The sequence below is a fragment of the Carassius carassius genome, chromosome 45, assembly GCF_963082965.1.
Source record: "Carassius carassius chromosome 45, fCarCar2.1, whole genome shotgun sequence".
Lineage (NCBI taxonomy): Eukaryota > Metazoa > Chordata > Actinopteri > Cypriniformes > Cyprinidae > Carassius > Carassius carassius.
In genome coordinates this window covers 16,003,498-16,018,390 of record NC_081799.1, presented here as the reverse complement: position 1 = coordinate 16,018,390, position 14,893 = coordinate 16,003,498, and the positions used below count along the sequence as shown (strand labels likewise).

Genomic DNA, 14,893 nt, shown 5'->3' with positions numbered 1-14,893 from the left:
AAGAGAAGTCTCTAAATGGGCTGTTACCTATTAATACTATAGTGAACATACATTTTAGCATTCACAAATTCCTTACTCAAAAGAAGTAACTACTCAGAGTAAAAGTACCTACTTTTTAAATCAAACTGATTTCTGTTGGTCAGTGTTGCAAATTCACAAGGCCATCCTTGAATATGAGTGAAATCTTATGTGGTGAACTTTTTGTTCTCTTGATTGCACATATTCTGGTAACACTTTAGGATAGGGACCAATTCTCACTATTAACTAGTAGCATGTCAACATATTGGCCGTTTATTAGTACTTATAAAGCACTTATTCTGCATGACCATATTCTATATCCCTAATCCTCACCAATACCTAAACCAAAAGTTGTAGTCATTGGTTTTTTTAATAGTGAGAATTGGACCTTAAAATAAAGTGTGACCGAAACTAAAAAGGCATGCAAAATTTTGCAGAGCAACCTTAAATGTGACAACACTTTAACAGTTATAGAGTGGTGTGAAGGTTTGGTCTAAACATACATGAGTGTGTGTGTAAACAGCAGCCCAGGCATGATGGTCATGTATGTTTGAATCCAGAGACTCTTGTGTATCCTCTTGAGACTCTGCCAATAGAAGCTCAGCCAGAGAAACTCAGCCACAGGGTCTTTGGGATCACATCCAAGCAGTGGCTAAACACTGGCAAGAGTCCACCTCACAGCCCATTAAAGAAATATATACTCCCAAACAACCCAAAGTTTGAAATAACTTATATTTTTGTATTTTCTGAAGAAAATGTGATGCATGCTCACTTGTGCAAAACAATGGTAGTTGCTAAGGTGTTCTGACTAATTTTTACTATGTTGCTATGAGATTTCTAGGGTGCTTTGAGTGGTTGAAAAGACATACGTGGTTGTCTATGATTTTCCGGTCTATGATTCAGGTTCTTCCTTCAAAGTCTGTGCAATTCATTTTTCTCACCCGCCAGGTGAAAATTGTAAGCCTGATTGCTTAGAAACGTAATAGCACACCTCTCCTCAACAAGCTGCACAATTTGATGTATAATTCATGTCCAATTCGAGTTATGCACAGAAGTTAATAGTCATGGAATATTAATAACACTCCTGAGGGGACGAGAGATAACCTTGTGTGACCCTAAACTTACTTCTCAGAAGGTTAAGCTAATTAGTTTTGTACAGTCCATGACAAAACAGTCAGAAAGTGATTATAAATATTATAAATCTTCTTCTCTCTGAATGTTGCCCTTTAAATTAGTAACACAACCGAACTTGCATGAATGTGGCACAATCTGTCAGAATAATAAAACAATAGTACTTTAGAAGATTCATTCTCTGTGGAAGTTGTTCAGATGTTTGGGCTTCATTAGAAAGAATGAGATGGAGGAGAGCAGAGGTTAGTCATAAATCAGTGGGACACACAATATTAGAGTAAAATACTCATTCATAGAGCTCTGGTTATCCAGCTAAATGATTAATGGCCTGTTAGCTGAAGACTGCATTCTCTCTCCACACACAAACATTAGATTTTTTTGATGGCACCAGGTTTATCTGATGAACATTAGATTTATAGAGAAAGCAGATTTCATTAATATTGTGGCTTGCTGATGCACCAAACAGGGAGGTTTTATTAAAAATTCTCAGTGATGAGAAATTCATTGTAGCTTATCCTGTTTGTAATAATGTGTGTGGGTTTATTATGCTGCCTATAAGCAAATGTTAGCTAATTCTGTCAAAATGTACCTTTGAGGATGTCCTCAAAGCTACATATTATTTATATTTCATAAATTAGGCTTACTTTTTCTTGCTTTTGTCCTTATTGTTCCTCAAGTCTAAGAAAATATGCGAAAATTAGCTAGTGTGCTAAGAAAAATGTATTTAATTCAATGTACATTCTCTGAAAACAATACTTGTATTGGACAACAAATACTGATTTAAGAAAAAGAGTGATTTGCAGTTAAATTCTAATTAGCTTGATATATATAAAAAAGAGCATAAGTGTATGGTATGTCCTCATTTCGAAAGCTATTAAAGTGTGTGAGTGTGTGTGTGTGTGTACAGAGTAACCCTCAGGTGTTCTTGGCCCGTCATTGGCTGTCTGGCTGTCTGTTGAGTTTGTGATGTCAGTATGTCCCCACTAGTGGCCTCCTGTCTACCAGAAAGCCACACTAACAGAACCACACAAACACACACACAAATGAAAATGTCAGTTCTCAAAAACCTTTTTAAATCCTATTGTTCTCTGTTTCAAAATGCCAGCTAAAAACTGCAACATGTTCTGCGAGTAAATGGTTTTTGAATTTAAGTCAGCTAGCACTGAGGGTCAATCATTAAATGATTATATATATATTTTTTTTAGTAATGGTGCTGAAATATAGAAACAAAATACTGCAATCTGTTCATTCTCTTATGGAAGAGAAAATGGTCTGTCAGTGTATATGTGGATCTGTATATGAGTTTCAGTGTATAAACTTTTACAGTGAAATTACCAAGGTTCAGGAAGTGTTGCTGTACCTGAGGGCACTCTGATAAAATCACATGTAATCATGTTTCCCAGAGACAGTACACAAAGCTAGCCAATGCTTTCTGACCATGGTTAAATGATCTGTCTACCTTCTCTCTACCTGTTCTGTCTACTGGCTGGAGAATATACTGTATACAGTGTAACCTCTGTAATTGAGGTCATAATGAAAAATCTTTTTTAAAATCTATTTTTCAAAGCATATGTGGCTCTGCAAAAAATAAAAAAAGACTTTACATAAAAGGGAAGGAAGAATCATTCATTTCAAATTCAGAGAGAGGGTGCAACTTAGAAATGAACAACAAGATCATGTTTAAAAAATCAAACTCAATGAATCATGCCCCTGAACTTTACTTATTCCCTAAGTGATTTTCCTTCTTTAAGAGCAATTCAGGTTTAGTAAATGTCTCAGTAAATGCTATGAAATTCATTTTAATACAATTTTTAATTTGTCAATAACCCTATGGGAACTTGTCAAATCATAACTAAATGTATGAGATAACACCTTCACGGTTTCTGGAATAAAAGAGAGCCTGCTTCATGTTTTGATTTGACAGACTTACTGTAAGAATGTCAACTTGATTATCAATCCTTCAGTCTTCAGTATTCTGTACATTTTTGTGCTGCTACACAGTGAGACTGTCGTATTGCAATGACTCGGGGAGTTGCTAGTGAAAAGGATCCTTGGAAAGCCCATCTCAGCAGTCCCACAACACCCCTGCAGAAAGTGCAAGCTTGCATTTAGCCCTGCACCTTAATGAGCTCAACCTCCCCAGAATCGATCCTGAGAGCATCAGGGGAATTGGATTGAGCCACGGAGAAAAGATCAGCCTAGTTGGAACCACGACTCTATGACTAAATACTCATAATGCTGACTATTGCAAACTTGTATAAGCGCCTCCAAAACTCTTTGTGAAAACCCACAAAACGTCTATACTAAACAGGTTTTACATAGTGGGTGCAGGGCTATATTGCAAACAGAGGAAATTGCCATTATAATTAAATAATAACGCCAAGGGAATTGATTTTTGTGTATTCACAATACCCCTAACAAAGGCTTGGTCTGCAAAAGTTCAACATTATCATACAACTCGGCCTGAATTTAGGAAATAATGCAAGGGGCTCAGAGAAAGTTGGGAGTTACTGGTTCAGGAATAGAACAGAATGTCAAAAGTGGCTGGGAGCTGCTCTAGAAACCTCTGACGACTCTGTCTCTTGCCACCATCTGAATAAAAAAATCATCTTCACCTCCTCCATCTGCTAAAACAGTCCTCGAGACCTTATTTATGTCTGGGAAACCCTATGCACTTTCCAAATTCATTCCACCAAAGCACTTCCACCCATAGGCGCCGATACCGTGGGTGCTCCGGGGCTCGAGCACCCACGGAAAATACCGAGCACCCACGGAAAATGAGCACCCACGTGTGCCAGTGCCAGACTGCCAGTAGGCTACATTTATTTAAATTTAAACATTGCAGTTGGCGCTATGAAGCGTCTGCCACACTGTGATTGGTTATGTTGTTGTCAGTGACAGTGACATAACCAGTCGCATGCATGTTCCATATCCTATCCACCAATCACAGCGTTTCTGAAAACGTCCCATCCCCCACTATACAGTGCCGTGCGAGTATGTAATCATTTACTGCTTTCCGTAATCACTAATCATTAATCAGACTAAAATGGACAGATTTGTTATAAAAAAAACTGCACTGTAGATTTCGGTTTATTTTCTACATTTTGCTTTGGTTAGATTAGGTTTAGATTAAGGATTGTTTTCATATATTTTGTTCTTTCCTTTGGCGCCGCTTTCGTTCTTTTCCCATTTTATTGTTTGTTTGTTTACATTTTCACCTTGTACATAGCGCACATTATTATTGTTATTTTACTGGATCTAGTGGCTTTGGCTTTTTGTGAATAAACCTCCATTTTTTTCTTCTCATGTCATGTTCTTCTACCTCATTTCATACCCAGTAGCAGTACGTTAATATGTAAATGTTACGGTACATTCCCTAGACTCCGTAAAAGTTCGTAACAGGGTTTAAATGGGAACATTTTTCTGCTCAAGTATAGGCCTATATACGGTTTAAAAGAGGAAAAACTAATGGACACAAAAGTAGCCTACTTTTACAGAATACGAGTTCTTTGTTAAATACATAAAATAAAAAAATATTTTTTTAGCCTATATGAATAATGGATTCGAAACCTCAAAGAAAAGCCATGCCACTATCAAAAGAAACCTCGAAACATAAATGAGGTAGACATTCCCAGAAACTCATTATTTTAGTCGCAACAATCGGTTAATGGAAACGCTGTCCTTTCGCAATAGTTTTTTAATCAATATTTACAAAACATTAATTTCCCAAGAAGCTGAACGCATTAGCGGTTACGTGTCAGTTAAACTTTTCATCTCCAATCCTGTTAGTATTTTTGAGAAGTGACGCTGTTGTGTTTGTTTGTATCGGCCGCTGTCCATTAGCCTAAGGTTCTGAAATGCAATATTTTTTGAATAGCCTAGTCTATTTTTTTTTTTTTTTTTAAATGGCGTGCGCCCTTGAGCACCCACGGAGAAAAACATAAATCGGCGCCTATGCTTCCACCCCTCCTACCAGACAGAGATCGTCACCTTAACTATGTCTCTACTCCACACATCATCTCCACACAACTGCTTCATATAGGATCTCATCCAATGACATATGCCGGATGGGTATCAGAAGTTTCATTGAAAATCATTGGTCAGACTCCACTACAGTCTTCAGAATGATAGGAATCTTAAATAATGTATTATCAGTCTCCAGTATGATTATAGCAGGCTTATATTGGATCATGTAATATCAGAAAGATGCTAGAATGTTAAAATAAACCATCATGTGTCAGTCATACAGAATGCCTGGTGGTTATTATTTTTAATGGTACAGGACTGTCAATCATGTGTAGTGTTACTTATCATTTAGTAATACATGCATTATCATGTTCAGTGGTCCCAACAAGTATTTAGACAATTAAGTCACACATAAAAAATGTATGAATGCTTATTGTATTAAATACAAATACTAAGCTGCATCTGCAAACTTTATCTGCAAACAGTTCAAACCTATTAGTTTTGAAAACTGCTAAAGACCAAGAGTGGTCTGTGTCTGTGAGTGGACTAACATGCTACCATCGTGTGTGTGTTTTGTTAAGGGTGTGTTGGTTTCAGCAGGGCAGGTAGTTTGGGAGAGAAGGTCAAAGGTGGAAGAGCAGGTGAAGACAGGAATGGAGACAGTGAGCAGTGCAGTAAGACAAGCATGGCTGCTGACCCGAACCCTGAGCTCTTAATTTCGCTCCTGTAAGAGACTTAAATATAAAAATAAAAAAAGGTCCATGTATGTTAGCTCTGAGGCCATCTACTGTATATCAGTGGTTTTCCTCCAGATCTCAGGACACACATCCCAGAATATTATAACTTATAACTTATTCAGCAAATAATAATTATAACTTTCAGCAAAAAAATAATCAAAAGCAATATTTTTCTAATGTTATAAAATTATCTAATTCAAATAAATGCTGTTCTTTTAAATTTTCTATTTACCAAAAAGAATCCTGAAAACCCTATCATGTTTTACACAAAAATATTAAACAATACAACTGTTTTCAACATTAATAAAAAAAAGAAATGTTGAAAGTTCAGCTTTATGTTGCTTTGTTGCTCCTCTTCTGTAAATAGCTTTGGATGAAAGCATCTGCTAAATGCTATTATTGGGAAAAACTAAATATTATTATTTTTTTATATAAAAAATAATGCAGCCTTAGTGGGCATAAGAGACGAAAACATCCAAAAATCCTATCACCCCAAATATAATTTAATATTTATGATTTAATATTTATGATTTAGCATATGTACCTCATTTCTAAGTCTGTTTATATCAAAAATGGCTAAAAGGAAAAATGTAAATGGTATAAAAAGTCTCCCAGGATTTAAATCTGGATGTGTATGTACTGAACAGCAGCCGTCTGTGCTGGACGGGTGGGTTAAAGCCAAAAACAAACACAACAGGAGCCGAGGAGTTTATCGAGTGAGGCAGCAGGCAGGGGGAACACAGGATGCACACAGGATTATCAGGAGAGCAAGGTCTCTCTCTGTTCCTTTCCCCTGAATGAGAAGCCCATGGTCAGAGCCGTCACTGGGCAAGAATGAAACCACGTTCCTCAGCCAGACTGCAGAGAGTTAGATGGAACCTGAGCTGTGAACTTCAGATCTAAGTGCTCCAACTGTCCTAGAGTTCCTACAAGCCTCAAGGGAAGGCAAAACAAAAGAACTGTAAAATCAGCAGTTCTAGAGGTCAGCTCTTTAGTTGTGATCTAGCTCTGTGCAGTCTGTCTGTGTGGTACTGTTCTTGACCCAGGTGCTGATCACATGGCACAAACCTGCAGTTGGAGGCGGGGCCCGGCGTGGGGAGCACAGGGCAAGTTCTGACGGGTGAAAAAAGAGAGGACATATCAGTACACACCTGACCATGCTGCCACATCTGTCTCTCTCACCTTATTACAGACTGTATGAGCACACACCTGCAGCTCATGCTATGCAAACCTCATATACCGTTTCCAATATCATAAAGAATATAAATACAATTTAAAGGTAAAGTGTGTCATTTCTTGCGCTCCTAGTGGTGACAGTTGGAATTGGAAGAAATAATGCATGTTACCTACAGAGTGCTGCAGGAATTAGTCCTAAAAAAATCAGCATTTCAAGAACTTCAAGGTCCATTGTCTGGAAGTCAGTGGTTTTTTTTTTATCAGGGTAAATGTCTTAAATAAGGTCTGTCGTTAATACAAGCTCAAGATATTCTCACGTTTTATTCTATATATACATTACCTACCTTTTTTTCAGCTTTTACTAGTCTTGAAAAAGGCAATAAGTGGGACAACATATACATCATCATGACAAACATAAAAATATTACTTACTGCTTTTACTAACACTACTGCAAAGTATCCTAACTCAAATGTTCTCAAGCTTCTTTCTATTTCAAAATGTATTATTTATGTTAAGATGTAATTTATTCCTGTGATGGCAAAGCAAAATTTTCAGCATCACTACTCCAGTCTTCAGTGTCACATGATCCTTCAGAAATAATTCTAATATGCTGATTTGCTGCTCAAGTAACAGTTATTTTTATTGCTGAAAAGGGTTGTGGTGGTTAATATTTTGTGGAAACCACGGAAACATTTTTGTAGAATTCCTGAATCCTAAGAAAGGGTTGTCACATGGAAAAAATGACACACTTCACCTTTAAGTAAGATGAGCCAGTGAAAACATTCTCAGATCCGAGACTACGTTGATGCATCCGTCCCCATCTCAATGGGTCAGTGGAGTCCAGAGCAGCCAAACCTCCTAACTGACACTTATCAAACATGGCACCTCAACACGCCAGGGGCACATGCGCTATTCTGTAACAGTCAGGAGGAATAAAGTGTGCACCGGGCTGGGCTTAGCCTAAAAATGTCTGGGTGAGTTGTGTTCTGTCCTGCCTGCAGCTAAAGGTGACCTCTGCACTCTGAGTGGCTCCGTGAGTAAGAAACATGTGACCTTCAGTGACCATGTTTGGCCAGGAGGAGCTGACAGACACTTACCCTCGGGCCGGTATTGGGCGATGATGGTTACCGTCTGGCCCGCTCCTTTCAGCGCAGCTGCAGCTTGTTCGTGAGTGGCACCTCGCAGATCGATTCCATTAACCTGAAACCAATCACAACAAAGGTAGTTACATCAATAGCACCTAACTGTGAATGATGTTTCTTCAGTAACACTCACCAGAAACATTAATTAAATGATCAACAAGGATACAATGACTGTTTGATCATTTATTAATGGTAACAAAACACAAATCATATGATAATAAAAGCTAATTCATCAACGGACCTACATTGATGTCTTAAATTGTAAGCATTAAAAGGGCAGCAATAATGCCAGTACTATTAAAGCTCTCGAACGCATTGATATTTTAAATTGCTTGACTCTCAGAAAATATGGTATCTTTCAGCCTGGAGTGATCTGGCACAAGAAAACACCTGCTATGATCCAGGCGCACAGTTCTTCGGCTCAAGAAAAGCCTACAGTAGAGGATCAGTGGGCAGCAGTACCCTGTAGGCCAGAGTCTGCAACAACTGGAGCACAAAGTAATCAGTGTTCCTCCAAAATATGAGTTTGGCTTAGTTGTGTGTATCATCTGTTCTATGACCCAATTTGAGCCATAGAAAGTCTATGTTCAAGCAGGTTGGGAATTGCTGTATACTGCTGGCACACAAACCTGGAGCAGGTGTTGCAGCCAAACTGCTGGTAAAATTTCACTCATTTTTTCTCATTTAAAGGTTTTGCACATACATAAAAGATTAGTAATTGTAACAAATCTCTATTAAAATTAAATGAAGATTCAAATCAGTGGCCTAAATCTGTTTTATGGTGTATAGATCTGTATAAATCTGGCCTAATCTGTTTTATGGTGGCCAACATGTTGAGATCACATGATCAGGCAAATACTATTTCTTTCATGTATCCCTCCATTACTGGACACTTTAACTTGTGGAATTAATTAAGCATGGTTTACAACGGTTTTACTCCTTATGTATCAGCTTGTTAGCAACAAAATATTTTTAAGCACACTGCAGTTTGAGATACACCACAATTAAAAAGTTTGGACTAAGATTTTTACAGTGTTTTTTGAACAAAGCCTCTGAACTAAATGTGCACCAAGGCTGCATTTATTTGAGCAAAATACAATAAATAATAAAGCAATTATTAAAATACCCTGACATGTTGTCATGATTAAAACTAATTAACACAATTTTCTGTCATTTCTAATTATGAATATCTTTTGGGCCCAGGATGGGGTCTGGGTTCTGCTGGGGGGCCGGATCTGGATGGACACCAGGTTTAGGAAAACAAACAGAAGAAGTCGACATGAGACTACAGCGCAGTGGGAGGGGCAGGTGAAGTGTGTGTTTGTTAGTCTCAGCATGCCTGCAGCTTGTCCTAATGCTCATTTAACAGTGTGAACCCAGAAGGTACACCACAGCTATTCTTAGACTCCAAATCAGGCCAGCACTCCATTATCTCTTCCCTCCCTCTCTATTTTTCTCCTCTCCCTTGTTCTTTCTCGTTTTCTAATCAGTGTCCTAAGGAGGCAGACCGTGATTGCTCTCGGTTCAAGTGGCACCGAAAGTAATTGTGGCTTGGATCTGGATGGAGGGGTCTGATTATGACCAGCAAGTCCTGATGAAGCTCTGATAAACATAAATGATGAGATCAGCGACGGGAAATCAGCTTGGAGAGCTTCTCGAGTGGATCGCTGATCTGGATTGTTTCAATGAGAGCTGTAATTGAGCTGGCAATTAACACGTTGAAAAAAAAGTTACGCTGCTGTGTCTGTGCCAAAAACTAAAATTATAATTAAAAAAAAGAAAAAGGGAAACCTGGTACTGGTGGAGTTTTGAGTGGTAACTACACACACGCACACACACACACACACACACACACACACACACACACACACACACACACACACACACACACACACACACACACACACACACACACAAAGAGACAACTAAAAAGCATTTTCAGTACAGGTTTGGTAGGGTTCACAGATTGATCTGTTGGCGCCACCTCCTGTTCAGTACAGGTTCTGCACTACTCTGGGAATTGTATATACCAATTTGATCAATTACCTAAAAACATAAATTATATTTGTTCAAATAAAAACATAATAACTATATATATATTAAAAAATAATAATAATTAAGAAGCATTAAAATTACTCCAATAAACATTTAGGTATCTTTAATCATGGATGCCCATGATTAAATGATTAAGGTCATTTAAAAACCTAGACTTATGAACTTCTAATTTGAATATTAAGGTAAACGTCTCCTTGTTTATGGTGATTTACATCCTTGTTTTTATCATAAAAGAGCAAAATATGACATCTAATAATGACCTAACCTTAATAAATTCTAAACCAATAAATGGCTGTTGATAGCAAACATTAAGATCACTGCAATATTATTTCGCCATTTTGCCCTCATGTACACAATTTATGTATTTTCAAGATGTCCACTTACGGATAGGATCTGGTCTCCTCTCCGCAGCTCTCCGCTGAGGTCTGCGGGCCCTCCTGCAAGTATGAAAGAAACGAAAATGCCTTCTCCATCTTCTCCTCCTACAATGTTGAAGCCCAGTCCAGTCGAGCCCTTGTGCAGAACAATCTTCCTGGGCTCCCTGTACACACAGTTCAGATAATACATCAGCTCAGAGTCTGTAGGGCTCAGCATCTCTGCTGCTGACTCCACTGCTACTGATTCCAGTGTTGACTCCACTGCTACGCTACTTTGTAAACATACACATGCAATCTACGCGTGCACACACGCAAGCATCCACACTCTTGGGTCGGTCCAAACGGTGTACAATGTAGACGAGCACAATAGCTGACAGCTATTGGGGACTGCTCCACTTATGTGCTATTTGTCCCATTTCCGTCCGGTTTCCTAGAAACGGAGAAGACGCACAGGCTCACACACACACACACTCTCTCTCTCTCTCATACACACACAGTCACTTCATGCTGTGTATATATAGCATAATTTAAAATAAAACAAAATCAAGAGTTTTAAATATCAGTATAACGTGTCAGTAACTAATTATAATTGCAAACAGTGTAGAATTTAAAATATAAAATGATCTATAAAGATAAGTCTTATTTATTTCCTTTTAATAAAACAATCCTGAAATTAAAAAATCTGATTTTAAATCTGAAGCTGTGCTGAAATGCATTATAGATTGTGTTAAAATGATCCCAAAAAGTCTGATCCACTTAGCTTGGACCCTTTGAGTTAGTCATAGGATCCTGACAGTCGGGGTATCATCCTGTCAAGTGTGACCGATCAAAACAAGCGATATCTTGAGCTGTGACACTTCTGTCAGATACACTTGAAATGTGGTGATACACAATCTCCTGAGCTTACAGATGATAATGCAAAGAGATGACACCCGAGATGCAGCTATTTTAGAACAGAAGGCTAATCTGTTAGCATTGTCTTCTCTCTGACCTAGTTGTGAGGAGGAGGCAGGCCCTTCCTCTATCTCTCTCCATCACTTCATCTCTCTCCCAGTGCGTCTGCTTGGCTCACCTTGGAGTGATGATGCTCTTCAGTCCATAAACAGAAACCAAGCCAAACTGCATCCCATGAAATGTGAAAACACTTTTTGGGCATAATCGTTACATTTCAAGGGCTTTTTTATTTTTTGGATTGACTACCGTGCGAAGAATAAAAGTGTAGCAGAACACATAAAACAATGATGCTAGAACCAAACAGAAGGCTCTGCCAACTGGTTTCATCAGCAGTTGATCAAACCAACCAATGTAATCAGTAAGTGGTAATCCTGATTGTGTCAGTAATCCTGCTTTTCTTCAGATCAGATAAGACTGCCTGGCCAATGGTACACAATCTAATTAATATTCATGAGTCAGACTGGCAAGGCCTCTGGCTAACACCCATCAGTAAGATCATGGCTCAATGATAAGGACATTTATGGCATACATACTGAAAAATATATGGTGTAGGATTTACATAATTTACCTACTCAGAAATTGCTAGACCTTGCTATACATCCATTCATCCATTATTTGTTTGAGATATTCAAACTCTGCAACAAAATACATATCCATAGACAGCATCCTCTTGGAGGAAATATCCACTTACACTCTCTAAATTTCTGGTTTTGGTGGCTATTAATACAATACTGCCTATTCACTTTTCATCTAAAAATTGGATACGTCAGAAAAAGTTAATCAGATCTTCAGATAATCAGATAATCAGAGGAAATAGAGCTCACATGTTTATCAGTACACATTAGATAAATAATGCTGCCTATTGTTAATTAATGAGCGGAGGGGTGAACAAAAAATGCATGATCTGTGAAGACTTTAAGCAAAGAACAGCTTCTATTATCTTTGCACATTGTAATACAGCCAAGATATGAACGTGGGTTATTTTACCACTAGATGGCACCATTTTTTCATCCGTAGACTCGAGAGATATTAATTCTAGCCTGAATTCAAACTGCACACTTCAACAGAAAGCAACAAATCGAAAAACAGGCTTATCTTAGTTTAATGCACAAAAGTTTCACTGAGCGCTGCTCAAGTGATTCAAACCATGTTATGCTTCAGGATGAGGTATTACACCATTAATGTATGCGCAAGGATAATTGGGACAACTGAAATGTCACACGAGGTTATGCAATCGAACAACTAAATCGGTCTTTACACTGCACAGACAAGGTGAGCTGCTGTCAGACTATTTAAATGAGGCACAGAGGTGGCATGTGTGCTGATTGCCAAATGTCTTGCATGGCTGACAGAAGACAAGACACACGCTGACTGTCATGACAGTGATAAAGGGTAAGGTGGATTTGATTGTATTCATCTTAATCAGGTCCATTTAATGGTGAATGTGTAAAAAAAAAAGTTTGTAGGTGTTTTCTTAAAAGCTTAAAAGAAACACATTATTCTAGTTTATACAAACATAAATTGCAGCTTATCACTCAGAGGAGCATCTGTGACAGCTGAGGACTCATGCTGATACTAATGTTATGCTGATCATTATGTATTTGATACCACATATAGATTTATTTTGAGTAACGGCTGGCTCAGAGGTGGGTTGAGTGCTTGTAGCGCCCCGCCGGCTGTAACCACCATCATTAAACTCTCTCAATCTTTTTTGTTCACTTACATTTCTATACTCCAAGCTTCTCCTCCTCTCTCTTTCTCTCCTTCATCCATTCCTCTCTCTCTCTCTACCGGCTGCACAATGCTGATAGAGCTCCTGTCTGCCTCCCCAGCACCTCAGTCCTAGATTACAAATAGCTACTGTTTATCATTTCAAGTTCAGAGCCAAATAGGAAAACAAACCAAATAGATTACACTCGTTTTCAATTCACAATACCTGAGAAGGAGAGGGGCAGATAGGCATTTCATATGCAACCCCTCACACATCTTTACCCGCCACCACTTATTCACTGTCATCCTGTGTTATTCTCCCTCCCTTCTTTCTCTAAGCATTCTTCCACTGTAAGAGCATTCTGAATATGAAAATGTGCCAGAAGCCTCATCCACGTGAAATATAAGCTGTCTTTCTAAATGGTTGGCACGGTACGTTCCTGTCGGATGGCAAAATAACCACTGCCTTTCAGAATCAACCTCAATAAAGGAAAAGAATTGCAGAGTACCTATGTAATGACCCCCTCAGCCTTGAAGAAATGGGCTGAAAGCTAAAAGCTGCATATTTCAGCACTCAACAAAGCAAGGAACACCTTAATGAATTCTTGTTCTTTCGCACTGCATGGACTTGGGAACTTGAAACTAATTCTAGTCTGTCAGTCAAACTGTTTAAATGTGTGCTGTAAAGAGCATTAATCCCATTACACGCCAACTACTGGACACACACATCAGTAATGTCAGCAATGCAGCTACCATAAATATGATTGTCACTCTTCTTCTGGGGGTATACTCACACGAGCCTGAGCGCTCGGGTTCAGTTAGCACTCACACTACAATCGTACCACGCCCAACTGAACCGCGATCTGGCTCACCTCTTCCAAGCGAGCCAGGGACAGCTAAATGATGTGACTAGCGGAGACAGCGGAGACCAGGACAACTAGAGCCCCAGATACAGATCCCCTGTAAAGACCACCAGGACAAGACCACAAGAAACAGATGATTCTTTTGCACAATCTGACTTTGCTGCAGCCTGGAATTGAATTGCTGGTTTTGTCTGATCAGAGGAGAACTGGCCCCCCAACTGAGCCTGGTTTCTCCCAAGGTTTTTTTCTCCATTCTGTCACCGATGGAGTTTCGGTTCCTTGCCGCCGTCGCCTCTGGCTTGCTTAGTTGGGGTCACTTCATCTACAGCGATATCGTTGACTTGATTGCAAATTAATGCACAGACACTATTTAAACTGAACAGATGAATTCACTGAATTCAATGATGAATTGCCTTTAACTGTCATTTTGCATTATTGACACACTGTTTTCCTAATGAATGTTGTTCAGTTGCTTTGACGCAATGTATTTTGTTTAAAGCGCTATATAAATAAAGATGACTTGACTTGACTTGACTAGTGATCACAACTGGCAAATCAAAAACATACGACACAAAAAGTGTAGTCTAATTCTATGACTCTTTTGAATTGGTCCTTTTAATGAATTGTTCAAAATTCATCCAACCCGACTCATGAACATACGACTCTTTTGAGCAGGTTCTTTTAATGAATTGTTCAAATCCATTCATCCATCCATCAACCCATTCATCTATCATACTTTCACTCTCTATTTTCCCCACAGCATA

General features: G+C 38.7%; 1 protein-coding gene across 22 annotated transcripts in view; it reads right to left on the bottom strand.

Annotated features, from left to right (window-relative positions):
* LOC132127699 (disks large homolog 2-like) overlaps positions 1 to 14,893 on the bottom strand; it is a 227,297-nt gene that overhangs the window by 25,014 nt on the left and 187,390 nt on the right. For 12 of the 22 annotated variants that reach the window (XM_059539702.1, XM_059539703.1, XM_059539705.1 and 9 more), the window contains 3 exons: positions 10,610 to 10,766; positions 8,126 to 8,228; positions 6,921 to 6,965 (listed from right to left, as the gene is read on the bottom strand). In XM_059539702.1, the coding sequence (XP_059395685.1) occupies positions 6,921 to 6,965; positions 8,126 to 8,228; positions 10,610 to 10,766 (305 nt within the window). The remainder of the gene's footprint in view (positions 1 to 6,920; positions 6,966 to 8,125; positions 8,229 to 10,609; positions 10,767 to 14,893) is intronic. The other 10 variants (XM_059539704.1, XM_059539706.1, XM_059539712.1 and 7 more) reach the window with 1 other exon arrangement.